The 27,824-nt window shown below is 39.4% G+C and overlaps 1 protein-coding gene across 4 annotated transcripts in view; it reads right to left on the reverse strand.

Moving 5' to 3' along the window:
- Nucleotides 1-3,854: 3,854 nt before the first annotated feature.
- Nucleotides 3,855-27,824, reverse strand: part of pik3cb (phosphatidylinositol-4,5-bisphosphate 3-kinase, catalytic subunit beta) — a 72,871-nt gene continuing 48,901 nt past the window's right edge. For all 4 annotated transcript variants that reach the window (XM_079609001.1, XM_079608998.1, XM_079608999.1 and 1 more), the window contains 16 exons: nt 27,225-27,473; nt 26,719-26,815; nt 25,837-25,967; nt 23,992-24,039; nt 23,440-23,628; nt 22,948-23,069; nt 22,677-22,820; nt 22,471-22,570; nt 18,294-18,478; nt 17,385-17,494; nt 17,221-17,299; nt 16,454-16,621; nt 14,140-14,263; nt 13,858-14,003; nt 13,598-13,730; nt 3,855-5,388 (listed from right to left, as the gene is read on the reverse strand). In XM_079609001.1, coding sequence (XP_079465127.1) covers nt 5,257-5,388; nt 13,598-13,730; nt 13,858-14,003; nt 14,140-14,263; nt 16,454-16,621; nt 17,221-17,299; nt 17,385-17,494; nt 18,294-18,478; nt 22,471-22,570; nt 22,677-22,820; nt 22,948-23,069; nt 23,440-23,628; nt 23,992-24,039; nt 25,837-25,967; nt 26,719-26,815; nt 27,225-27,473 — 2,157 coding nt within the window. In that variant the 3' untranslated portion in view covers nt 3,855-5,256. The remainder of the gene's footprint in view (nt 5,389-13,597; nt 13,731-13,857; nt 14,004-14,139; nt 14,264-16,453; nt 16,622-17,220; nt 17,300-17,384; nt 17,495-18,293; nt 18,479-22,470; nt 22,571-22,676; nt 22,821-22,947; nt 23,070-23,439; nt 23,629-23,991; nt 24,040-25,836; nt 25,968-26,718; nt 26,816-27,224; nt 27,474-27,824) is intronic.

A 27,824-nucleotide genomic window follows, 5' to 3' on the forward strand; every position in this document is an offset into this window, starting at 1 on the left:
GTAATGTAACGAAGTATTTGTACTTCGTTACTTGACACCTCTGCTGAAATATAATAAAAAATCTAAAGGAAGTTCCCCCAAAAATGACAATTCTGTCATCATTTACTTTGAGTTTCTTTGTTCTGTTGAACACAGAAGAAGATATTTTGGAAAATGTGGGCACTGTAAACATGATAACATGATTTTATCTCATTAAAATAAGTTAAGCTATTTTTTACAAGCTATACAAAATTCAACAAAAAATGTCAGCTTAATATAATTTAAGTTGAAATTACTTATACAGCCAACTTGAGCCACGTTGATTGTACTTAAAACTTTAAGGCAGCAAATGAACTGAAGTTTTTTATTTATTTAGTGTAACCAAACAGTTACTGGTTCCCATTGACTTCCATAATATAAAAAAAGGAAACAATGGAAGTCAATGGAACATCAACTGTTTGGTTACCAACATTGTTCAAAATATCTTCTTTTGTGTTCAACAGAAGAAACTCATACAGGTTTAGGGCGAAATGTTCATGTTTGGATGAACTACATGCATCTCTAACTGTATATTTCAATGCAAATCCAATTAAAATGTTGCGCATTTAATTTATTGTTAAATAAATAAAAGTTAAGGTTGGCAAGTTAAGGGGGTGAAAATTAACCATGGTTTATGGCGGATTGATTCCCATTTGTATAATCACAGTTTTACTACAAATAGGCTTACTATGGTTAATGTAGCAAAACCATGGTTCATTTTACCATGGTTAAACTATATTAAAATGTTTTTTTTTTTTTTTTTTTTGTCAAAACCATGGACAGTTTTCATAAGGGACGATGCTGGATAGCAAATATTAATAATGTCTGATTAAACCCACTGCCTATCTATCACTCAATAACATAATCATCACATTGCACAGTGTTTTTGACAACCCCAAATCAAGAAAAGTTGAGACATTTTGTTAAATGTAAAAAAATAACAATAATCTGTGATTTGTTAATTCTGTCTAATGTTTATTTAACTGGCCAACCTATATTTTGTAAATATCAACAAACTTTGATTTTGACAAAAGTTGGGACGGAGGTCAAATTCAATTGAAAAGTTCCCATATCCAAGTTAAAGTCCAAGTCTTTTGAAACCGTCCACGATCAGGTGAATTGGTAATATGTGAAGGGATCGTGATTGCTTGCAAAGACTGAGATGCTCCTTTCACACTTAAAGATGGCTCATCACTTTGTGCAAAATATCATGAGACAATTATCCAACAATTCAAAAATCACATTTCTCAATGTAAGATTGCAAAGCATTTAGGTCTTTCGTCATCTACCATACATAATATTGTGAAAAGATTCAGGGAATCCAGAGAAATCTCAGTCTGTGTTGAGCAAGGCAGGAGACCTCTGTTGAATGTGCGTGACCTTTGACCCCTCAGACAACATTGCATGAGAAACCGTCATGCCACTCTGATAAATACAGCCACAAAAATGCCACTTGAATCTCGGTTACACGAGGAGAAAGCTTTACATCGGTTATATATGTGGAGATGCCGGCGAGCTCATCTCAGATGGACATGTGTGCTGTGGTCCCATGAGTCCAGCAGACATTGAGTTCTCTGTCCCAAAGACCATCCAGACTTTCATCAGTGACAGGCAAGAGCAAACATCTGCCGTGGTGTGTGTGACTCGCATTGTGTGAAGGTACCGTTGACCTGGAGGTGTATGTTAGGATTGTACATCTTTCCAGGGAAGCAAGACGAAGCCAGGCCTCATTCCTCACAGGCTCCAACAGCGGCTTCGGAGGAACTCTACAGTACAGTAGATGTGCTTGACTCCGACTGCAGTCCAGATCGGCCTCTTTGTTGAACATGACCCGTCACGAAAAGGAGAATCAGACGACGACGGCCAGATGTTGAGCAGATGTCTCGTGTCGGGCGAGATTGCACTAAATGCCACATGTTAAACTACAACAATTAGTCAATTCCCAAACATTTAAAAACTGTAATGAGAGGGAAAGGTGATGTGACCGTGGTAAACATGCCTCTGTCACAACCTTTTGGGAGCCATCAAAATAAGAATTTGTTTATATTTACAAAAACATTGGGCAAATTTCTTTGTACTTCTGTCAGTTAAATAAAGTTGGAAGAGAAATAACACATTTCAGATTTGATTAAATTTGACAATGTCTCCACTTTTGATTTGGGGTTGTGTTTTGTCTGGTTTAACATCACTTTTGCGAGTATGACTAACAGTTCATCGGCTTCTGCATTAGCAGAACTTGCACGCAGCCACGACAAAACGGTTCACAAGCTTCTAGGGATTTCATTTCGGTTGTCGTGTGTTGAAATAAATACATATTAAGAAAAACAGCGTGTGTGAATGTGACCCGCAATCTCCGATTCCCTTCCGTGGCCATATAGGAGAGCAAACATTTACAATGACGACAATAAACCTCCAGTCACATTTAAACGTTTCCAAAGAAATGGCTCGACTTCTTTCAGCTGGTTGAACACACACTGTATTTTTATTGGGACATGTCTACCGTGTGTCGGCTAAAGCAGCAGCGACTGTTTCCATGGTAACCAGTGACTGCACTTCTGCAAAACCCAATCTTCCCTGCAAACGATGCCATGGGGAATGACGGTGAATGTTTCATTTAATGGCAAACAAAAGGTGCAGGTCTCAGTAATAACTTCAGTAGCAGAGGCCGATCCTCTTAAGAGATCCCAGCATGCACCGCAGCGTGACGTAGCTTCACATTCACTTTATAGTTGGCATAGTGAAGAGTTGGTTATCCAAGATCTGCATTAGGAAGCAAAAATAATTCCATAATAACACTTTACAGCCTCATATATACCAGCGCAGCTCTGTGAGGTAAAAGTCATCAGAGTTTTGGATGTCTCAGTTTTTGAAACAGATTTCAAGTCTTGAAATACCATTTATTTTTCTATGCATCTACAGTACTGTGCAAAAGCCAGTTATTTAAATATTTGTCTGAAGTGTGTCAGTAGGAAATATCAGTTTACATTTCCAAACATTCCTTTTGCCATTACTTGCAATAATCCAGTGAGATTTGTGTATGCACACACTGTAAAAAAGGATTAGTTGACTCAACTTAACTAAGTCAAGTCCTCTTGTTGCTTTGAGTTAATTTGAGTCAACTTATAGTGTCAAGTTTATAACACTTTAAAACACGAATTGATGCATAAACTTGACACTATAAGTTGACTTAAATTAACTCAGTCAAAGCAACAAGATGACTTGACTTAAGTTGAGTCAACTAATCTTTTTTTACAGTGCAACAGCCGGTATGAACGGTCTTGGAGACGTTGACACAGTTCTTCTGGATTTAGTCTCAGTTTGTTCTGTATCCTCAAGGAATCCCAGATGATGGTGAGATCAGATCTCCATGTGGAGCACCGGCTGTCGTGTATACAAAAATCTCACCGGATTATTACAATTAATGGCAAAATTAATGTTTGGAAAAGTAAACTGATCTGACACACTACAGCAAAAGATATATATAACTGGCTTAAAACCATTTTTTGTGTGAAAATACTAACATGCCTAAGACTTTTGCACAGTACTGTGTATAATGTTTCTAACTACATTTTAACAAATTTCTTTTTTTCCAAACCAAACAGAAATGATCAAGAGTTCAATGAAAACAACTTTAATTTCTATGAAACGGGCGAGACAGAGCAAAGCCTGTATTAAAGGTCATCATCAGTGTAACACACAGCAGCACGAGTGCACACGCATACACACTCATAACAGGTTTACAGTTGCACGTTTACGTCTGCATATTGCACTAAGGCATCAACACATCCCATAATAGCATATGGAGCAGAGCCAATGGATATCGGAGCACAACCTGCTCTAGTATAAATTGTAATTTATTTGATAGACACGAATCTGAACTCTTATTCTCTCATATACCATAACAAGCACAGTAAATGAATGTACAATTCTCTGGAATGTTGGTGCTAAACTCTCAGCATCGCTCGTAAAGATCTCACTATATCACAGTCTTCCCTCCCATTCACACATACGCATAATAATCAGTGTAAAAATATCATGCTCAGTGCATCTACACATCTCGAGTCACACAAGAAAAGCAGCACTGGAGACAGCAGGTTATCAGCAGTCTGTGCTTTCATTATTATCACTACCGTCTGAGCCGTCAGTAGACAGAAGCGGTCACGGCCTCCCCTTTTTGGTCCGCTGAGTCTTTTGTGCAGGTATTCTGACTAAAATAGGCCTTTGAAATCTTAATGCAGGCATATGCAGTTTTAAATCGGTGAATTCCTCTCAAATTAACAGGCACCAAAACAAGCAATTTTCATGGACTGTCCCATTAAACAACAAGTTGGGCTACAATGCTGTGCTTACATTTAGACAAGGAATATATTTGATGGCTAGCACCATACAACAAACTACACGAGCTCCGCTCAAGCTAGAGGAGAGGAGGGATGTTGGGAAGGTGTTTGTTCAAAGTGATCCTCAATCAAATATCCGTCTTTTAAATTTTACAGCAATTCCTGCCAGACTGTCCATAAAGTAGTACTGTGGCATATAGGAACAGTGCTTTACCTTTACAATGTTTAAAACTCATAAAATATGTATACCTATCACATGATTCCAGTGTTTTTAAGACCATTTCTCATAATAAAGTAGTCTGGCACATACAGTTAAAAAAAAAAACGTAATTACAAACAAAAAGTTTCTTGTGCAGTGAGGCACATGTTTTCCTTTTGGTCTGATAAGATGCACTTCCTCTGAGCTTGTGCTCTGATTGGTCCGTTTTCAAAAGTCCCGATACGTTAACACGGTTGTACAAAAACAACAACAAAAAAAGTCATTTCTGGATGGCCAAAACCTGCCTTGATGTTTGAAGGTTTAGGAACTCCGCTTTCCCTCCAGAAGGAGAGACTATCCTCTAGAAGTTATTTGTTGTCTTTTGATTTTTCAGTGGAGGAAGAAAATGCAGAAGTTCTTTCTTTTGTCACCTTCTGTAAGGCAATTGCATCCAACGTCAAGTCAGGGTTTTGCACGGGTCTACTATGGTCACAGGCAGTCGATTTTCAACACAACAAACGGGTAGAAGCCGAGTTTTCCATTGATTCCTGCAGACTCCAGACCTCTGAAGATGATTTAGATCCATACGATTTGGCCATCGATTTCCTAAGATCATAAATAAGCTGGTTTTACTGCAGTAAACAGTTTTGCTGAACCCTGACTTCAGTTTGGAGAGATGTTTGTGTGGCCAGATGTTAGTGTTTATGAAGGGTGAGCCACAATGTGGGCCATCCAGTTGACTTTGGTGGTCCAACTCTCTCGCAGAGCTTCATCAAACTTCTGCCGGAACTGTTTGAGGGCCTCCTCGTCAGTTTTACCTAATGCCAGAGAGTCCTGGAAAACAAACATACAGCTGCTGTCACTCCATCATATATCATCATCTCATTTAACAGTTACTGCATTGACCTAATTCGATGTTAATGCACACAACAGACATTTAAACAAAGATAAAGATCATAAATAATACTACTGAGTAATTGTATTTATGATTAATGGGAATGTACATACTGGGGTGTGCAAGGTTTTTCCACATATAAATGCATACGTGAGGCATGACTTAGATTCTAGCTTCGGTTAATGTTTAAGGATCAGAGAAGTGAATGTTTGAGTATGTCTTTGTAACTGATATCTAAATTGCAGCAGCATATCTCTCCTAATGTGAAGGCATCGTATGACTGAAATTGTCTTTTTTTTACCCTTTGACCCTTCGCAGGGAGCTTGATTAACAGGTGATCTGACCAATCATACTTCGCCATCCGCCATTTTGTCCGACAAAGCAGTCAGGAGAGTTAGGCCCCGTCCCAAATGACGCACTTCATGTGGACTTTCGGTCTCGTGGACTTAAATTGCGCGTGCTCGCTGAGTCTACGAGTCCGTAGACCGTCCCATTCATCATTTTAACGCTCTGAAGTGTGCTCAGCAGCGCCCCCTTTGTACCCTTGAAGCGGTCTTCCGCGAAGCCCGCATAGATGCAGGCTTCACGCACTTTAACTACCCAGAAATCCTTGCGAATTTGCGAAAGGCCAATCAGACAACGAATGGGAGGAGCTTTCGCTCACGTTAACATGAGAAGAAAATATTTAAGTGTAAATATCATTATGGTTTTTATGACCTATGTGTACATTTTACCAGTTATTACCTACAGTTTAAACAAACATATGGTCATCAACCAGTGGTTGATGTCTCAAACATAAATATATATTTATATTTAATATAAACATAAATAGTGCACTAAATAATAGGCTACGATCGCATTATGATTCATTAAATAAATAGAACCGAATGTCAGGGCTTTACTGAATCATATGTAAATGTAGAAATATAATATTTAAACAACAACCAGACCGTCTTCCTATTTCCAGCGTGGCGATCGAGTCTGTCCCAAAAATACCTCTCAATGCGCCCTCGTGGACTCACGCCAAGGGCCCTATAGTTCTGCACTACATGACGTCACCAAAGTGTGGACTCTGAGGAAGTCCACAAGTCCGGAGTGTGCCATTTGGGACAGGGCCTTAGTAGATAAATATGGGAGGATTTGAACTTGAGAAGCGGAGTGTACTGACGCCTTTCCGCGGTTAAAACAACATTTCTTCTTATGTTCATTCATGTTTATTTGATTCTATAAATGAACTAGAAGGAAGAGATGATCGGTTCACGAGCAGTTTTAACTGATGCTCTACAGCGATCTGTCACGACACATTAAAGAGACACAAAACGGTATTTATTGTTTAAATTTATTTAAAAAAATTTAACAAATTTGAAAGGTGAGACTTTGTTTAATATGTTTAATATGAAAAGTAACCTGGTCTGTCCTGTCTGTCAGTGTGTTGTCAGTCTCCTCTCTGCTCCGCGATGTATTTTTCACTGCGTGAGAACATGGTGTGTGTGAGAGCGGCGTAGCTTGTCGGACATAGCGACAGTAACTAAGGGGGGGGGGGGGGGGGGGGGGGTCTTTGCGAATGGTCAATTGAGTAATATTGTTTTCTTGCCGATTGCCAGAGTTAGAAGGAGGGGAACTGAAATTTCTGAAGAGAGATTAATTTGAGTATGAAGCAGAGATTTTTTAATTTAAGAAATCTGATAACCTTTATTGGTAACATCGTTCTAAAATTTATTAACGGTATGTTACGATTTCAATGAGTGCATTTTTGTCTCCAGTGGAAGTTGCTAGTCCCATTTTAATCATCTTGTGTTGTGTAAAATGAGTTTTTACTGGATCAGTTGTGTGTTCACATTTGTAGTTATGTTGAATGGTTTTTTTGCAGACTAGTTTCCAGAATTCCTGATGATAAGATCCTTCCTCCATTGTTTCACTGATACTGAAAGTAGTATGGATACATTTAGTCTGAAATGACACATTCGTGACACATAGTTTCGTTAATTAAACCCGATCCCTTCTCCTCTCTTCAAAACCTGTCAACAAACCCTCATCCCTCTCATCACCATCATCATCAACACTTCCCTTACGTCTGGATCTGTTCCATCCCCGCTAAAACTTGCGTCCATCACACCCCTCCTGAAAAAACCTGGCCTCAACCCTGACAATCTGGATAACTTCAGAACCATCTCCAATCTCCCGTTACTTTCAAAAATTTTACGCACCGTCAACACACAACTCCATCAATATCTCCACTCCTTTCAACTCTTCGAAACATTTCAATCCGGATTCCGTCCACACCACAGCACAGAAACAGCCCATCTTAAATTCACAAATTATCTCCTCATTGCTGCCGACTCTGGTTTCATATCCATCCTCCTTCTCCTCGACCTCTCCGCTGCATTTGACACAATAGACCATACTGTCCTTCTCCATCGTCTTAAATCTATTGGCATCTCTGGTACAGCACTTCTCTGGCTCACCACTTACCTCTCTGACCGCCACCATTTTGTCTCTGTTAACAACTGCAACTCCCACACCTCCCCTGTCACCCATGGCGTCCCCCAAGGTTCCGCGCTCGGCCCCCTCCTCTTCACCATCTACATGCTTCCCCTCGGTCAGATCATCCGCAACCATGGACTCCATTTTCACTGCTACGCCGATGATACCCAAATCTACTTGTCCACCAAATCCATCTCTCCGGCTATTCTCTTCACCATCACCGATTGCATTTCCGACATTAAAACCTGGATGGACAATCATTTTCTTAAACAGCAGTAAAACAGAACTCCTTATCACTGGCCCAAAATCTCTCCTCTCTTCTATTCAGAACTTTACTCTACTTATCGACGGACATATTGGCACCCCCTCCCTTTCTGTCCGAAACCTTGGTATCATAATGGACTCCACCCTCTCATACCAAACACACATCAACCATATCACTAAACTATCCTTTTTCCACCTCCGCAACATTGCCCGCTTTCGCCCCTCCCTTACCTTGTCAACAGCTGAAATCCTCATTCACGCATTCATAACTTCAAGACTTGACTACAGCACTAGCCTTCTATACGGACTTCCTACCAATCAACTACAAAAACTGCAATACATCCAGAACTCAGCTGCACGCCTCCTAACCCACACCCGGTCAAGAGAACACATCACCCCCGTTCTCCAGCAGCTCCATTGGCTACCTGGCTACATTAGCTTCTGGAACAGCACCAACCCACCCGCTACCTCCGTTCAGCTGGCACCAACCGCCTTACTCTGACCGTCCACACTAACCGCCGGACTTTGGGGGATCGAGCCTTCGCTATCACCGCCCCCACCCTCTGGAACTCACTCCCTACATCCATTAGAAACTCAGACTCACTACCAAACTTCAAATCAGTACTCAAAACCCACCTGCTCAAACTAGCTTTTCCCTAAACCCCTTGTTGTTTTGTTTTGTTTTGTGTTGTTCTATTCCCCATGTGAAGCGTCTTTGAGTGTCCAAAAAAGCGCTATACAAGTGTGATGTATTATTATTATTATTATTAATTAAATTCACGCTTTATTGTCTCTGTTTGCTGCTCACAAATCAAAGTCACTTAAAAGTCTCGCTATATGCCATTACCCTGCTACTACTTTATACAGTAGGACAATTTTATTCTTTCTTGGCCAGGAAGATAATATATTTCCTAGAATTGATAACTGATCATGATGTGTGTTCGTTGGATGAACTGATTAAATAATTATACTATTAATTCTGCTACAGTCAATTCTAAAACTAATCCAAATATTTATAATCAATTATAATTTGAAATAATTAATTATACACATTTCCCTTTTGAGCTAATTTTCTACAACTAATATTATTTATTTAATTCAAATGTATTTCTTAACAGTGAGAATGTAATGAATTTATTATTAGTGGAGTATTGTGTATATATTTGAGAATAGTAATTGGTGATAAAAAGTGAGATGATGTGTGGTTTGAGGTCATGACTTGTTAATTTTGATTAATTTGTCAGTTGCCACAAAGCAGTTAATGTTGTTCTAATCTTTTGTAATATTATACATGTATTTACCGTCACTTTTGATCAATTTAATGCATCCTTGCTGAATGTATCCTCACAACCATGTTCATTTTTAGAAAGAAATGGTATCTGAAAGTATTTCCAGTCAGTAGTATTTATCATAGTACTGAGACAGCTCTCAATAGAGTTACAAATGGTATGCTCTTATCAGCGTGGTTGTATCTCTCTATTAGTATTACTGGATCTTAGTGCTGCATTTGATACCATTGACCACAACATTCTTTTGAATAGACTCAAAAATGATGTTGGCATTAGTGGAGTTGCATTGGCATGGTTCAAATCATACTTATCTAACTATAAGTTTGTAGCAGTAAATGAAGAGATGTCATATCGATCACAAGTTCAGTATGGAGTACCACAAGGCTCAGTACTAGGACCGTTGCTGTTCACTCTGTACATGCTACCATTAGGAGATATCATTAGGAAGCATGGCATTAGTTTTCACTGTTATGCTGATGATACTCAGCTCTATATTTCTTTGCACCCTTACAAACCCACCAATACACAAAAATAATGGAATGCATAGTTGATATAAAAAACGGGATGACTAGTAATTTCTTAATTTTGAAAAAACTGAATTTTTAATTACTAGACCAAAAACGTATGCTCTCAATGAGAAATGTTAGTTCATGACATCAAGGCTTTACTGAGCAGCTCGAGTTCTTACTAGAACCAGGAAGTATGACCATATTAGCCCGGTTCTGTCAACACTGCATTGGCTCCCTATTAAACTTTGCATACATTTTAAAATCGTACTAATTACTTACAAAGTACTAAATGGTTTAGCTCCGCAGTACTTGAGCGAGCTCTTAACGCATTATAGTCCTTCACGTCTATTGCGATCTCAAAATTCTGGCCAGTTGATAATATATATATATATATATATATACAGTATATATATAAATAAATATCACTGGTAGATCCTTTTCCTATTTAGCACCCAAACTCTGGAATAGTCTTCCTAGAATTGTTCGGTCAGTTTAAATCTAGACTAAAATTACATCTCTTTAACCTGGCATACACATTATAGATTATTTATTTCTATTATTCATATTAGTTAAATGATTGTTAGGCTGTCAATCGGAACCGGGAACACTTCCTATAACACCAGATGTGCTTGTTACATCGTAAGAACGCTAATATTAGTCTGTCCGTCTCATCCACATCCCGAGGTTACCGTAATCAGCCGGATCCGGGCCGTTTCCAGATCAGATGGAGGACCTGCACTTGACATTACCACAACACAGCCCTGAATGTCAGCAGAGACCGTGTCTAAACAATCCCCTGCGAAGACCTTGTCGACACAACAGCCATCAGCACTGATCCTCAGCAGAGACCACAAGAACCAAGTCCTCTGCACAGACCATAGCCAGCTTTGCCTCCATACCGGCATGATGAATTCGATCTTCAAGCAAAAGGAACTGGATGAATATTTGAATGCTACCGATCCCGATCTGAATTCTGACTTGTGATGCAGCCTGAACCATAATTATACCATGTTCATTTGTTGGCCAGAGGAGAACTGCCTTCCCCGACTGAGTCTGGTTTCTCCCAAGTTTTTTTTCGCCATTCTGTCTCCTAATTAGTATGGGAGTACGGTTACCTTGCCACTGTTGCCTCTGACTTGCTTAGTTGGGGGCACTTAAGGCCCTGGTATACATCAAGCGACATCGGAGAACGAACTGAACACTGTGTCCAGTGTAGACGGCCTTTAACAGTTGCGCGTCATGTCAGCCGGATACGTTGGAATAGGCTTATTATATGAGATGCTTACGTTTGCTCAAGACAGTATTCGGCCTAACCAATTGCTTACATATGACACATAGCAACACAGCTAAAAGTATTCCTAATATGTTAGACCTTATGTTGAAAGTAGCCTACTTATACCTGTTGAGATATGCCTTCACAAGCACCGTAAAAGCTGTGTTTGAGTTGGGGAAAGTGCAACACGCAAAACACGAAATTTGTCAGGTTGTTTGAAAATATGCTTTATTTTCATTTTCCGCTAGCCCACTAGTGTTGCTGAAACTACACCTTTAAATAGATAGAAAAGTATATTCTTTAGTGACATGGCCAAGTTTGCACACTGAAGATTATAACAAGAAATGAGTGAAATGTCTGTAAAGTTGATCAACAAAGTTTATCTACAGTGAGGGCTATTCTTTATTTAGCATATTGTTCTTGTTTTTTTGGTCAAGTTTATTAAATAGTTTAGATACTCCCTATATGGGGAGGCTGCAGACCTGGAGCCGGTAGATATACGACCCAAACAGTTTTACGCCCCTGTTGTTCCTGATGCGTCAAGTAGGGGGATATACTGCGAAATAACATAATTAAATCGACGCTTACACATTAATAACCCGTCCATAGACTTGACAATTTTGTGTTTTTTGTTCATTTAAATATAATCGCTACAGTATAGATCTGCACGGATTAAAATAGAAAAATAGATGCAGATATTCAGTCGGGGTTCACTCTCTTCACTCAGCCTACAGAACAGAAGACTATTTGTTTTTGTGAATTGAAAATTTAAAAATACACAGTTGGATCAACTAGGCCTACGTGTTATGATGACAAGTAATGATATGACCTACTGCAGTTATAGGCCTATTTACCGTAGGTTTTTATATGGAGACTAAGTGAAATATGTTGTAGTGAATTTATGAAGTTACATTTAGATATTAACCATATTTAGACCATTAGACATACACCGTGTAATCATATGGATCCTCGATTTAATATCTGCTGTACTATTCTATATTGGTCGTCATACAGCTACAAAACAGTGTCCTGCTACATAGCCTACGTGGTAAGATAAGTTTAAGCCAGATCGTCCTGAACTTTTTGGTAAATTCTGGGCAAGTTTCATCTGCATAAAGACAGAACCATCCAATGGCAAAACAAATTTTTTATTGACAAATTGTACAAATTGTAATATTGTATTGATTTGTGTAGCCTAATTCAATCTCCTTTGATGTCCGTATACCCGCCTTGTTTTTTGTTTTTTTTTCCCCTCTTCTCACTGTTATCCTTTCATTTGCAATACAAAATAAATAAATAAATTTTTAAAAAAAGAAGAAGATTAAAACAAACCTCAATTCGTGTTGCTGTAAAGTCTCCCCCTACTGGACGCATCAGGAACAACAGGGGCGTAAAACTGCCAGGGGCGTAAAACTGTTTGGGTCGTATATCTACCGGCTCCAGGTCTGCAGCCTCCCCCTACTCGATACTCCTGGTTTGTGTATTTGCTTTCCACATGGGTTGTTTTAGTTGTGTTGTTTTTTGCTAAGACTTCATTTTTGCTTTTTGGATCACTAATATAGGTTATTGGAAGGAGATATTAACAGATTATCCAAGCTGCTCTTTTCCAAACAATGAAAGTTGAAGTATACCAGTGGTTTTCTAGGTCCATAAAGGAAATATCAATACCATAAAAACACCATATAAATCTGTGCTTAAGTCTCATGCCAATGTTTCCAAAAGCAAACAACAAACGGTCCTAAATGCTCCTCGGCTCATGTACAGGTTGTGCTGTAGTATAACAACAAAATTATGATCATAACCTTTCCTTAATCTCAGTTGGCCAAACAGTGGCTTATATTTTCTAAATCAGTATTCAATGTCATGACCTATGAAGCAGATATATATAAGATTATATATTCCAATTCTTCTGAGGCCATACGATAGCTTTGTGTGAGCAACTGAGAAAATGTAAGTCATTATTTACAGAAAATCTTTCCTTTTGGCATAGCTCTCATACAGTTTACTTGATCAAACCTGGCGCATTCACAATACGCATAACAACCAATACAGTTTCTTCTTTATGTATATAAATAATGCACAAGGAAAGCTAGGGTGGAAGCCAAGATTTGACTTGTTAAATATCTTTTCCTCAAACAAATCTATATGTACAGTATGATTTGGAATTTAGCATTAATTAATTTTGTTGCTTGTCAGTGTTGTTGGAGCTTGACAGCCCCATTCGTTGACCATTTCACATGGGTTTTAAGAGTTTGAGAATGAATAAATGACAATTTTCAGTACTATACTTTGAAGGAGAGAGAATTCTGCGCTGTCCGTGTCCGTTTACCTTTAAATACTGGATATCTTTGACAGACGTAAGCTCTGGCAGTCCTGCTGTGAGCATCAGAGCAAAGAGTGTGATGAACAGATTTCCATTCTTCCTTAGAATCAGATACGCGTCCTCACAGTATTGCCTAAAACTACATATATACAAAGCACTGTTAGATCAGTGTCCTATATCATAAGAAATGATGAAAAGGAGAAATGGAATTGTGCATTAAGAGGGAGAGAGATAAAGTTAATTAGACAAAAAAGCCAGTCACTAACTTTCCAAATTTCTCAGTGTTGCCTGTTTTTCCCTGTTGAATCACGTGGATGAAGTCATGTGTGAGGATGAAAGGAACACGCTCGCGCTTGATCCCAAACTTGGACTTAAAGTTTCCTAGGATATGGCCAAAGTCTATGTGGAAGAGCTGAATCACACACACACACACACAGACACAGACGGTTTGTCAATCTAAAAATAACCAAATTTTATACCATTTTAATCTACAGAAGGGACTATAGAATGGCATTTTAAAGTAGCATTCACGTGGTTTCACAACATACCTGCCCTGTACTGCGAACCATGATGTTGTCGCTATGCCGATCACCAATTCCCAAGACGTAGGTGGCAACACAATAACCAGCACACGACAGAGTGAACTCCTCAATGGCTTTCTCCAAAGCATCTCTGTCAACATATCACATCACTAATCAGTTTTGTCAAACAGCAACTTTATTCAATAAGAACACGAGTACTGCCACCTATCATTTCAATATAGTCAAGAACTGCTAGATCTAGAAGTTTATTTTGCAACAGTTTTAACATTCAAAATAAATAAATAAATAAGTAAACATCTCTAACAATAAGAGATGTGTGGGCTGCTATTCAAAAGGTTTGGAGGTCAGTATTGTGCAAAAATGACTGTTTTCCATAACAATTCCCATGCATATTTACACTTTAATGATAGCAAATGATACAAAATTGTCAAAAAATAAGGAGTTTTACACAATATTTCCAAACATTTCTTTGTTACTAGAGGTGAAATAAAAACTATCACGCCTCGTGGTATTTGTTTTGGCTTGAGACGGAGAGGAATCAAATGCTGACGACTAATAAACGCTGTAAACAACTTGTGAAGTGTTACTTATGAAATTCACATGACTTGTTTCTAGGTTAGGCTTATAGCCACACGCACGCACACAAATTAAAAATTAATGTTTTAATTAATATATTTTATTTATACATTTCATTTAAAAGTTGAATGCATCAGTCAATACTGTTTATTTTTGTAATAAATTTCAGCTCTATTTTACTTTGAGTGTTATATAAGTTTTATTTCAGAATCTTTTTATTTTTACTATCAGTTAATTAGTCGGCTGTCGGCAGGTAATGCCCAACACTATAAATATTAAATTGATAATTGATTACTTATTTATCAATAACCATGCATTTTTTAAAGTTTAAATTAGGGCTGTCCACGCGTTATTAACGGCGTTAACGCAAACCCATTTTAACGGCGTCAATTTTTATCGTGAGATTAACGCCTAGCAAACTTTGTAGTTTTTTTCACATGCTTTTGCAACAACTAGTAACGTTATTAAAACTACAACACCACATCGGATCTAGCTAGACCAGAAACAAAACAACAGGCACGCCGCACACACTTGTTTGCACACCTAGGACAACTCGTATTGCACATCGGACGCGCACTTTCTTAGTTTACGGCCAGCAATAAAAACGCAGAATGGCGCTGCCGGTGTGTGTACACTCATAGAGAATAATGTGTTCAAATTTTATATACGCTGCGCTTCTCGTCCGGTGTGCGACCCCCTTTAACATTACGTTTTGAGTGGATGAATGATGAGCGCGAGACGCCGAAATGGATGCCAATAAGAGTCTGAATGGAAAGTTTGCTTTTAAAAAGTTGCCAAATGGTTCAATTGACAAGACCAAAGTGATCTGTGTGTTTTGTCGTTGTGAACTGAGCTGTCATCGCAGCACGTCCAGTCTGAAATACCACTTGATGGCCAAGCACACACAGCTGATGCGTTTCTACGCCCACTCGTCAATATCAGTAACGTTTCCTCGTCAGTATTTCTTTCACCCTTTTATTGATGGACAGTGTTACATTGTGTGAGAGATTATTTGCTCCAAGTGAGAATGTTAGTGTGAAATTGAACACAGTATATGCCAATGTTGTTTTCAATAAAAAACATTTGCACAAAGCAAGCCGATCCACTTTTCCATGTTAATAAGAGCTAGCATTAAAATGAGAAAAAATTATGGAACAAAAAGAAATCAAGAGACATTTTGAATAGATAAAAATGTGCGATTAATCGCGTGTTTAGTATGACATTAATGCGATTAATCGCGATTAAATATTTTAATCGTTTGACAGCCCTAGTTTAAATGTATCAAGTGTTTCTGATAAAGTTAAACAAAAGTTATTAATAATTCTCACACCGATCTGATTGGAATACATCACATCCGATCGGCGTGTCCCATTCGGTGTAGTCCCTTCCAAACGCATCCAAAGTTCAAGGATTCTCCATAGCAAATGATGACTTCCGGTCCATCGGCTGTGGTTTGTGGCCTAACTGTGCCGGTTTGGTCGGGTTAAACTATGGGTACAGGCTTTCAGTTTAAAGCCCAGCACACCTCTAATCTATATCACAATTTAATTAAGTGTACAGCCCTACTTTTGATTTATTCACCCGAAATTTGCCAAATTCTTTCAATTTTTGAAAATTCAATTTTTATGATTGGTTTTTATGGTTTTTGTGGAAATCATGGGCAGGGAAACAGTGTAAATTTCAATATCCAAAGGCTCTCGAATCAAGAAAAACAAAAACTGTTGATAAGAGAAGTCGAACTCACCCAGAGTTCTTGTCTTTGAGCCAGTTCAGTAGCGCATCTTTATTGAAGGCGGCAGCAGCAGCCATGTTGCTGCTTGTTTTCTGGATGTTCGCGATGGTATCAGCTGAAGACACGACCTCAATCAGACCAGAGCGATCTCCCGTCGCCAGACAACCGTAAGGCACAATCCTACGAGACATAAAAAACATCATTTGAAATGATCTCTAAAGCCATTAACTGAAACTGAATACAGTTGTCACTCCTTGAGCGTAATCCTGTTGTTTACACATAGAGTAGTGTTGGGAGTGCTAACCGAATGTACTATGAGAACCACATTTATATAAATGTGTGTAATGTGTATAGAACCAAATTGAACAACTAGTTCAGTAACATCACACTCTTTTGGACACTGGCATTTCTGTTATTTATAGATGCTACAAAATTTTTTAAACTGTCTCTCTTCAGCAGAACGGCTCTCAGGGAAACACATATATAACAGTCCGGAGCAAGCAGTTGTTTAAAAACAGCTGTTGAAGCACCTAAACCCCCTGCACCTTTGTATACCATGGTTTACATTTGAGGTGTATTAGAGCTGCTCTACCCAAAGACACGTAATGTGTGCTAACAAAGTAAATCGGGTCAGTTTGATTTCATGAGGACTTTAACAGTTGCAATTCCCCAAATTGTGTGTACAAGGCCTAACAGAGCACAGTAGAGGGCCTGTAGTGTTCTTGTCAAAATCTATTTTCAAATATTGACGCACACACACGTGCACACATGCACACTACCTAAGGTCCAGGTTGGCCTCCTTCCATAGCAGATCCATCAACCTCAAGATCTGTAGAGTCAACATGTCCTGCCTCAGGTCTGAAAGAGAGATTTGTAAAAGTATTGTAAAGTGATTCTGTGACTGCCTTGTGTCTAGCATCCGAGCCGTCTCTCTCTCTCTCACCATCTCCATTTTTGAAGATGATGTCCACTGTCTCTCCTCCCAACAGCTTGTTATTGTAAACTATCCACAGAGGTTTCATCTTTGAGTCCATGTACTTGCACCTCTCAACACTGGCAGAGGAGGAGAAAAAGCTGGTTAGACAATTCTTCTCAGTATGCAGTCCTTTATGGAAGCTTGTTTTCACCGCAGAATAAAACATTTGAAAAGATAATTGCGACTTTTTATCTCACAATCGTAATTCTGACTTTATTTCTCAGAATTGCGTGATATAAAGTCGCAATTGTGTTATAAAGTCAGAACTGCGAGAAATAAACTTTTTTTGCAAGTGTGACTTTTTATCTCACAATTCTGACTTTTGAATATTGAGATGAATTGTGAGATATAAGTGCCATTTCTTCTTGCCGGTCGTCCGCCATGTTTGTTTACTTTAAAGACACGTTTGATGCAAGAGTTTTTGTGAGATCTCCCGTGTTCACAGTCGGGACTCTGGTTGTTTGTGAATGGAATCTGTTAGTGTGTGTTGTGCTTTCCTGGTCACATCCACACACAAAATTTTATATTTTGAAGAATGTCAGAAACCAAACAGTTGATGGACCCTATTGACTTCCATAGTTGAAAAAGAAAAATACTATGGAAGTCAATAGGGTCCATCAACTGTTTGGTTTCTGACATTCTTCAAAATAACTTCCTTTGTGTTCAACAGAAGAAATACACTCATACAGGTTTGAAACAACTTGAGGGTGAGTGAATGATGACAGAAACTTTAACTTTTGAGTGAACTATTCCTCTAACCTGATCATTGTGGAAGTAAAAAGGCTGTAGTTCATTACATAGTATACTAACACAGTTCATTAGCCCCATATAATTCAACTGGTGAGCACAGCAGTGAACGAAACACACAAATCTTACTTGACTCCAGCAAGCAGTAAGTTGGGGTTGAGAGGTGAGTGCAGGTCGGACAGAGTCTCGATGAATCCCGTCTGGCGAAGGCACGTCATCATGGCCTCTTTAAGATGAGCTTGTTTCGTCTTGGTTTTTATGGTGGCCAGTTTAATCAGCTCATTTACTGCTTTCAGCTTACTGAGAGCTTCAACCTGCAAAATAATTACAGCACATCATGTTCATTTCCATATCTATGGCCATACAATCCTGCCTTCAAAACTTGCTTTAAAACGTCCTGAACTATGTGAACAGGGACAGTAGCTGGGTTTCCATCGAAATATGTGTATGCACATTTTGGGATATCACAAGTCAGCTCATGTTCTCTTGGACACATCTGTACACTTTACACTCTAGAACTTAATTCCATACATGTTTAATATTTAGATCAGGAAGCTGCTGACTTGAATTTTTTGAACACATTTACATTTAATCGCTCAATAGTTGCGAAGTTCTTCATCAAGTGTAGCACATTACACGCAGTAAAGGTCTGCAAGATTACTAGAAGCTTCCAGGCAGGGTTGAGCCAAACTCTGCATGAAGAAGGAAAGCTTAATGATATATTTCTACATTAAACATTAGATGTTTTGTAACAGCTGTTATTGACAGTGTGTCACAGAAGAGGTGACCTTTAGCACTATACTTTTGCCTCGATTTTGAAATGTCCAGCTGTCAACATTGGCAAACTTTGAACGGTTAAGTTCTGTTCCTCTTCACTGATGCAGTTTGTCCATGTCTGGCATTTGCACTTGTTATTTTTGACACCATTCCCTTTAACACATTTTTTTTATTTGTTACCAATAGTTGAGCACATGTTAGTCATGTTGCTTTAACTCACTCCTCATAATGCTAATTATTAAAGTGCCTCTATTACAATATTTTAAAGGTTCCTAATTTTGTTTTGAAGGTCTCTTACAAGGTTTCATGCATCCAAGGTAAAAAAATACTTATTTTCTCAAAAATATATATTGCACATCACCTCATTTCTAAAAGAGTCTGAAAACGGTTTGTTCAAATAATCAGTTTCTCTAAACCCCTCCTTTCTGAGAGCCTACTCTGCTCTCATTGGTCAGATGGCCCAGTCTGTTGTGATTGGTCTTCTCTGCTCTGATTGGTCAGATGACCCAGTCTGTTGTGATTGGTCTTCTCTGCTCTGATTGGTCAATGACCCAGTCTGTTGTGATTGGTCTACTCTGCTCTGATTGGTCAGATGGCACAGTCTCTTGTGATTGGTCTACTCTGCTATGATTGGTCTACTCTGCTCTGATTGGTCAGGTGATTGGTCTACTCTGCTCTGATTGGTCAGATGGCCCAGTCTGTTGTGATTGGTCTACTCTGCTCTGATTGGTCAGATCGCCCAGTCTGTTGTGATTGGTCTATTCTGCTCTGATTGGTCAGATCGCCCAGTCTGTTGTGATTGGTCTACTCTGCTCTGATTGGTCAGATGGCCCAGTCTGTTGTGATTGGTCTACTCTGCTCTGATTGGTCAGATGGCCCAGTCTGTTGTGATTGGTCTACTCTGCTCTGATTGGTCAGGTGATTGGTCTACTCTGCTCTGATTGGTCAGATGGCCCAGTCTGTTGTGATTGGTCTACTCTGCTCTGATTTGTCAGATGGCCCAGTCTGTTGTGATTGGTCTACTCTGCTCTAATTGGTCAGGTGGCCCAGTCTCTTTTGATTGGTCTACTCTGCTCTGATTGGTCAGATGGCCCAGTCTGTTGTGATTGGTCTACTCTGCTTTGATTGGTCAGATGGCCCAGTCTGTTGTGATTGGTCAACCGCTTACAGGGCGTGTTGGAAACCAAACGCTCAGCTCCGGATCTTCCTCAGCGCTTGATACACAGCGATAAGATTACGAACGATGGCGCCGTTTTTTTCGAATCTATTCCAGCGTTTTGAAGTGGATTCGCAGCGCATAAACTGTTGTCTTCTCGACATGTCAACAACACGAATCAAACCTCTTCCAGTCTCAGCAATTACAGTATTTGAGGGTGGGTCAAAGTAGACGTCATTCGCAGGCAGCAAATGAAGACCATAGGCTGGCATTATGCAAATGTGTTACATTGTTAGTTGCATAGGTATGTAACAAAGTAAGACTGGTATTACTTGTTTTGTCGTGCACTTTGATCATTGAAACTTGAAGATCTTTTACCTTCACAAACAGCTAAATTACAGTACAAGTGCAGTTCTGTCATGTTTGGGTTTTGTTTCATGTTTGTCATGTGATCCTGCCATATGTGTTCCCCATGTGAATGTGTCATGTTGTCATTGGTTGATTGTCTTGATTATGTTCACAGGTGTCCCTTGTCTAGTCATTAGTCTTGTGTATTTAAGCCCTCATGTTTGCCATGTGTCTTGGTCAAGTATTGTTTCCCGTAACCACTATTGGTAAGCTTCATGTCCACGTTCATGTTCATGTTTTGAGTTTCATGCCATGCCTTTGTTTTATGTTTAATCATGTTTAGGGAATAAATACTGCACTTGGGTTCTTCAAATTTGCCTTCAGTGGACATTTACTTACAAGTTCATTATTAGTTCATTCTAATGAATGTAGTTAACTAATGTTAACCAATGAACCTTATTGTAAAGTGTTACCCAACTTTGTATACATTTTCACAGCACTTATAAACACTAGGGGTGTCACGATTCTCCAAATCCTCGATTCGATTAAATTTTCGATTCTAAGGTCACAGTTCGATTCGATTCTCGGTTTTTAATTTTTTTTTTTTTTTCCAAAGCACAGGTTGCTATGCCATTTTTAGACCAAATTTAAATTTAGACCAAATGTCAAATTTAAAACATTTATTAAGAACACAATGTAACAATAACTTATATCTTCAGTCAATTGGAAACTTAAGCAAAATAGCCTGCGATAGTTTCTCCTTCGTAACCCCTTCTTCACAGAAGATGACATTCAAGTTCACAACAAACAAACAAACAGTTTAACAGATAAATCTATGCGTCGCGCAGAGCCACGTCTTTAAAATTCTAACACTTTATTCTCTGTGTACACACACACACACACACACATACCGGCGGCGCCATTCGGCGTCTCATAACATGGACATGATCTTAATTCCATAATGTCCATAAACATATTGCAGGTCATAAACTGAGAAAGTGCGCGCATCTGGTGTGCGATACCTCGAGTTGTCATAGACGCGACACGGCGCTTCTCGTCCGGTGTGTGCGATGCCTCGTGTTGTCAAAGACGCGGCGCTTCTCGTCCGGTGTGTGCGATGCCTCGTGTTGTCAAAGACGCGGCGCTTCTCGTCCGGTGTGTGCGATGCCTCGTGTTGTCAAAGACGCGGCGCTTCTCTTCCAGTGTGTGCGATGCCTCGAGTTGTCAAAGACGCGGCGCTTCTCTTCCAGTGTGTGCGATGCCTCGTGTTGTCAAAGACGCGGCGCTTCTCTTCCAGTGTGTGCGATGCCTCGAGTTGTCAAAGACGCGGCGCTTCTCTTCCAGTGTGTGCGATGCCTCGAGTTGTCATAGACGCGGCGCTTCTCTTCCAGTGTGTGCGATGCCTCGTGTTGTCAAAGACGCGGCGCTTCTCTTCCAGTGTGTGCGATGCCTCGAGTTGTCAAAGACGCGGCGCTTCTCTTCCAGTGTGTGCGATGCCTCGTGTTGTCAAAGACGCGGCGCTTCTCTTCCAGTGTGTGCGATGCCTCGAGTTGTCATAGACGCGGCGCTTCTCGTCGGGTGCGGACCCCAGAGGAGGTTGACTCGCAGCATTTCAACACGCGTGTTTTTTTCCGCTTGACAAGCCGACCGAACGTGACATGGGGGCGTGGCAGCATCGACGATTCCATTTTTTAATTCGATGATCGAGATTGTGACTTAATTTCGATCGATTTCGATTAAAAATCGAAATCGTGACACCCTTAATAAACACAATGTTCAATCGTAACAAAAACTGGTACACTTGAACACATAAAAAATCCCAATCTCAATGCATCAAATTCTACTCCAAGGGAGTCTAATAAAAAACTAAAAATTATAACTAAGGAAAGAAATCAGAACTGCTTTTGATCAAAGCAGAAATTCTACAATTGTATTTTTTCCTTACATTTTTGCCTTCTGATTTTATATTAAACAGACCAAATGCTATCTCTGACTGAAACCGATAATACTTGAATAAGCTGGCACCTGTTTTTTGAGGACTTCTATGTGTGGGATACAGCCTCGGCAGTACGCTTCCAAAATCAGAGCGAAATGAACCGATACCGCTGGCATGTACATTTCAGACCTGTAACACACAACACACACAATCATAAGTTCAGCGTAAGCATCCTGAAATACCAGGTGAACTGAATTATTGACATATTCAGGCTTCTTCACATGTACACACTTGCCTGAGATGCCAGAATAGGAAATGGCCGATTTTTCGGCTGGACTGAGCGCGCTCCAGGAGGAACCGGCTGAGGGCGCAGTCGTAGTACGGCTCGTAGCGCAACACCTGCACAAGCTGCAGCAGATACTGCAACAGCTCGTCATCACTAACACACACACACACACACACACACACACACACACACACACACACACACACGAATAAACATTCAGGGTTTCAGCATTTCTCATGTGGTTTCCTTGACATGCTCGCAGACAGCGTGGGCTGCTCACCTCATATCTCGAAGGCAAATGACTGCAAATTCTCTGACATACTGGTCGGGGTAGTTGAAGTCCAGGAGCTCGAGAGCGTCTCGAGGGCTTAGTTTGGGCCAAATCTGCAGCAAAGCCTCTAGCTGCAGTACAAGAGAGTTTGAGTTTGAACACATCTACAGGGCAATGTCAAGTCAAGGTTACCTTTATTTATATAGCGCTTTATACAATACAGGTTGTTCTAAAGCAGCTTTACAGTGATAACAGGAAAATAATGCAATACAATTTGTTTCTAGAAGAAAATAGCGTCACAGTCCAGCTTTCAGTGATGGTTCATTTTTGTTGTAAAAAAGTTATTAATTTAGTTCATTTATATATATAGCCGCTCTGGAGAAAACCATGAAGTCATGTCCAGCTCAGTTCAGTTCTCATATAATGGTGTCAATGCAGACAGATCAATAATATTGTTGAATATTAAATGTCCCCAATGAATGTGTATGTTTGAGCGTATACCTGAGCCATGTCTTCATGTTTGCTCCATTTGACAGACAGCAGCAGTTTGGGGAGAGACTGAGGGAAGGTTTCTCTGCAGTCGTAGCGAAGCGTCCAGATCAGATCTTTCTCATTCTCACACAGCTGAGACAGAGGATCCCTCTCCATGATCTCCTTCAGCTCGATGTAAAACTTCTTACCCCCACGACCCTACACGCATGGACCTCAACTCATCAGTGAGATCATCTCATAGAAACAATGGTATTTATGTGGAGGTTATGAAATTAATGCATGTTATTAATGGAATCGATAAAACCAGAATCCACAATTACATTAAAACAAGCTGGGACATTATTTGGTCTTTGTTACACTGTAATTATAGATTTAAGTATTGAGTAATATTAAGTAACTACAGGGTTAGGATTAGTTGCATGTACTTATGCTTAATTTATAGTTATTACTATATGAACTACATGTAACGTGCAACAATGACACTGTAAAACAAACTGTTACCCATTATTTAAACATTATATAACCTTAGATGTTGAATGTATATGGATGTCACAATTTTACCATTGTTATGGTCTCACTTCCTGCTATTTCTGCAGCTTTTTCCAGGATCTATGAAAGAAAAATATCAGAGCATGACAAATGTTGCCTCATGTTTGATTATGTATGCGTGTACACTCACGAACCATTCACTGACCAATGCATGCAAACATGGTAAACGCATGCTTTTTTGGGTGCGAGTGCACTTTTTTTTGTTTGTTGTTCAAGCAGAGTTTTGTTTGAAACATTTGGTAACTCTCAATTTTTGGCAACATTTTGGTAACTTGAAACTTAAAATGGTTTTTCAGCTACAAATATTCCAGAAACACCTTACTGCGCATACGTAAAACATACTAAGAGTTAAGACATAGGCCTAATGACGTTATAAAATTTCATTTTATTAGCAAAACATCGACTCCAGGCAGAGAAAGGTGGATTTTCAGTTATCAGTTTGTGTCAATATGCTGAATTTAGGGGTAAAATCATACCCTATATAGTATTGTTATATATTGTATTGACAACTCATCAATTAAATATTTACCATGGTATATTCTGCATAATTGGAAGTTTTTAAATAAACACTGACAAAAGGCTGAACGATATGACGCTATATAACATTGATATAAGTGATCACCCGGATTTAGACCTACCTATATTGTATTTATATAAAGGCAAATTTGCTGTATGAATTTCCCCGGCGTCGAAATCAGGCACATGTAAATGTCAGGAGACACGATTCCTGGCTTGCATGTCAATATCCATGATCACTGGATCTTTGTTAAGTTGAAAGGAACACTATATCGAGTCCAACCTTTACTTTAAACTGATAATCGTTTGTTTTACTCGTGTATTCGCAGTTTCCTCTAACTCAAGTCTCTTCTGCCACTCAGTCCGGCTGAGGGAGTGTGTTCCCGCGGGAAAGAGACGTCAATGCATTCCCTCTATTGCCAAAGCAGTTTGCAGAAAATAAGTGACGTAACCAGAGAGTTTGGTTACACTTTATTTTAAGGTGACGTTGATTGATTGATTTTATTTGACCATTTTGTTTAAAATACGATACATCTTTGCACCATACATTAAAAAGAAACAGTCTAAAAAGAAAGAAAGTTACACTCTATTTGCTCAAATAAGTACGGTGTAATATGAATGAACTACATGTACCTACTATAGAGTTACGGTTAGGGTTAGTTACTTATATATTATGAATAATTTACTGTTAACCATGGGTATCTATGGGTACAATACATGACTAAACATGCGTCATCGTTTTCAAATACCTCCGTTTTTACAATCAACACTACAATGCATAAACAGCGTTTTCAAAATTGATCCACGTGGGAGAGTGTTTTCAAAAAGCTGTCTTAGTTGACAAAAACAGTCTCAATGTGGACGGCCAAAATGGAGAGAAAACGTATTAGTGTGGACAAGGCCTAAGAGTTTTGAGCCACATTATTATTTAAAATTAGTTTTTCCACACTAGTGTTGTGATAATACTTTTTTTTTTTTTTTTTTAAACAGCTCCTTGACCGCATGTATAAACAAAACTCTGATTAATCACTTTATATGTCAGTCCGACAGCTTTGTCTAAGTGAGCAATTCTTGACTAAAATATTGTGTAGAAGCCAATCAGGCAATTTTCTAATAGCTCTGCTTTTTTTTATTCAGTAAATGGAGTGTGGACCAAAAACTAGTAATATATAGTAACTAGTTACATATCCACACTATATTGGGATTTCAAATTTCTGTCTATAAAATAATAAGTACCCAAGATAATGTGTGCAAGTAGTCGTGCATACATGTTTTGGTATTAAGTATGTGTTTAATTAGTCGTGTTCACATGTGTGAGTGTGATATGTGAGATATGGATACCTTGTCAAAAGCGGGAAATACAACTGGTTGTGTTGAGTATTCAGGAAAGCTTATATGCAGTTCTGTGGCGTTCTCTGTGTATGGATTGGTCTGAATCGTCCCAATAGGGTTCAACATCTCTTCCAGCTCATCTGCAACACACAGAAAAAAGACATTTCCTGAACACATTTCCTTTCAAGACATCAGTGCACGACCTTCCACAAGATGAAGTACTACCCCCAGATGAACTGATAACTCACACAGAGTTTTTCTAAGTCTACACACACACACACACACACACACACACACACACACCCTGTGACACATCCCAGTGACACTCCCCAGCAGTTTACACAACCACATAGTCACAATCACACCCCAGTAAGCTGGGAATATTTCCTCTGTAAGTTGGTGTGCTTGATGAATTAATTACACAATAGTTATTTGTGTCTCGCAAAGAGAAAATACATTACCAACATGGTTTGAAATGAACACCCGCCAAATGTGGGTAAAAAAAGTATTAGCCAAATTGGCTGGTGAGTGAAAAAGTTCATTTCAAACCCTACCAATCAAACAAACCCACATGTTCGATTGTAGGCGCGTGTAGCTCTCTTGCTGATATACCTGATGATTTTGGAGTTAATTACTTAAAATGCAATTCATCATCATGCAAAAAACGAAAAAGCACGAGCTTTTGTGATATGTTGTTAGAATAGACAGTAGAATAGTGTGTATTATGTCCCATCGGGACCAGATGTGAGATCCACCAATAAGAAAGGTTCCCGAATATCAATCCATTTGTTAATTGGTTAAAATGAATGGAAAATCTCTCCTATTTTTCCATTGGTGCTCAGCCATTTTTGGCGCCTATGAATGTGTGTATGTGTGTGTGTGTGTTCTCACCAGGGAAAGAGGACCAGCAGTGAAGGATAATGTCCCCAGTCTTCAGCTGCCCTCTGTAGTCAAACACCATCGTGTTCACCCATGCTATTGGGTAGTGCTAGACAGGAAATACAACAAACAAAACCGATGATCAGTTAGTAGCCCCTTTCACACAGCAATCCGGTAAATTACCATAAAATTGGCCGAACGACTTTACCGGTGAATTAAAAAGCCAGCATTCTGCGTTCGCTTACTGGTAAATTGCCAGAACAAAATTACCGGTATATTTGAAAAGGTCCTGTTCACATATGATCTGTTACTGGTAATTTACCAGTAAAGACTGTATGTGTGAAATGGGCTATAGTGTATGTGACAGTGCTCGAATTAAGGGGTGGGGGATAGACTTGGGAGGTGTAGGATCCCCAAATATTGTTTTGGCAACCATCGGAAAAGTAAGTACGAGGACTAGTGTGCGATTGCTTAAGAATGTGTGCTATGAATAAAGTCTGCGTGTGTGTTAATCTCACCACTTTCCCTGCCTTGCGGATAGTCTGGTATTTGCTCTGGGGGTTCTTGGTGGATCTCTGTTTCTTCACTTTGTCCATGACAGCGTAGATGGCGAAACAGAGGCGGGCCATGCGCGGCAGGTCGCAGACAGGGATGTCGAACTCCAGCGGTTTGTTCCACACGTGCTCAGACCGACTGCTGCTCTCGCTGCTGACCGCCGTCTTGCACAACATCTCCGTGCCGTGAAACAGCCCCGCTCGAACCTGGATCTACACGCACACAAGTTACAGAAATGACATGCAACTGTTTTTGGATTAGATTATTCAAATGTATGTGCAAATGCTACTCTTATCCAGGTCATTGACAATAACAGATTTGTCGTGATGAATAATATTCAGCAATAATACGGGTTTGACTGCACTGACGCCATTGGATGAGAACTGAACTGGGCTGACGATGACTGTTTTCTGCAGAACTGCTTTATAGATGAATTGAACTCACTCCATATTGATAATCTTTACTAGGGATGTCCCGATGAGGCTTTTTTGCCCTCGAGTCCGAGTCATTTGATTTTGAGTATCTACCGATACCAAGTCCCGATCCGATACTTCTATAATACG

This window comes from Phoxinus phoxinus (assembly GCF_949152265.1).
Source record: "Phoxinus phoxinus genome assembly, chromosome: 4".
Classification (NCBI taxonomy): domain Eukaryota; kingdom Metazoa; phylum Chordata; class Actinopteri; order Cypriniformes; family Leuciscidae; genus Phoxinus; species Phoxinus phoxinus.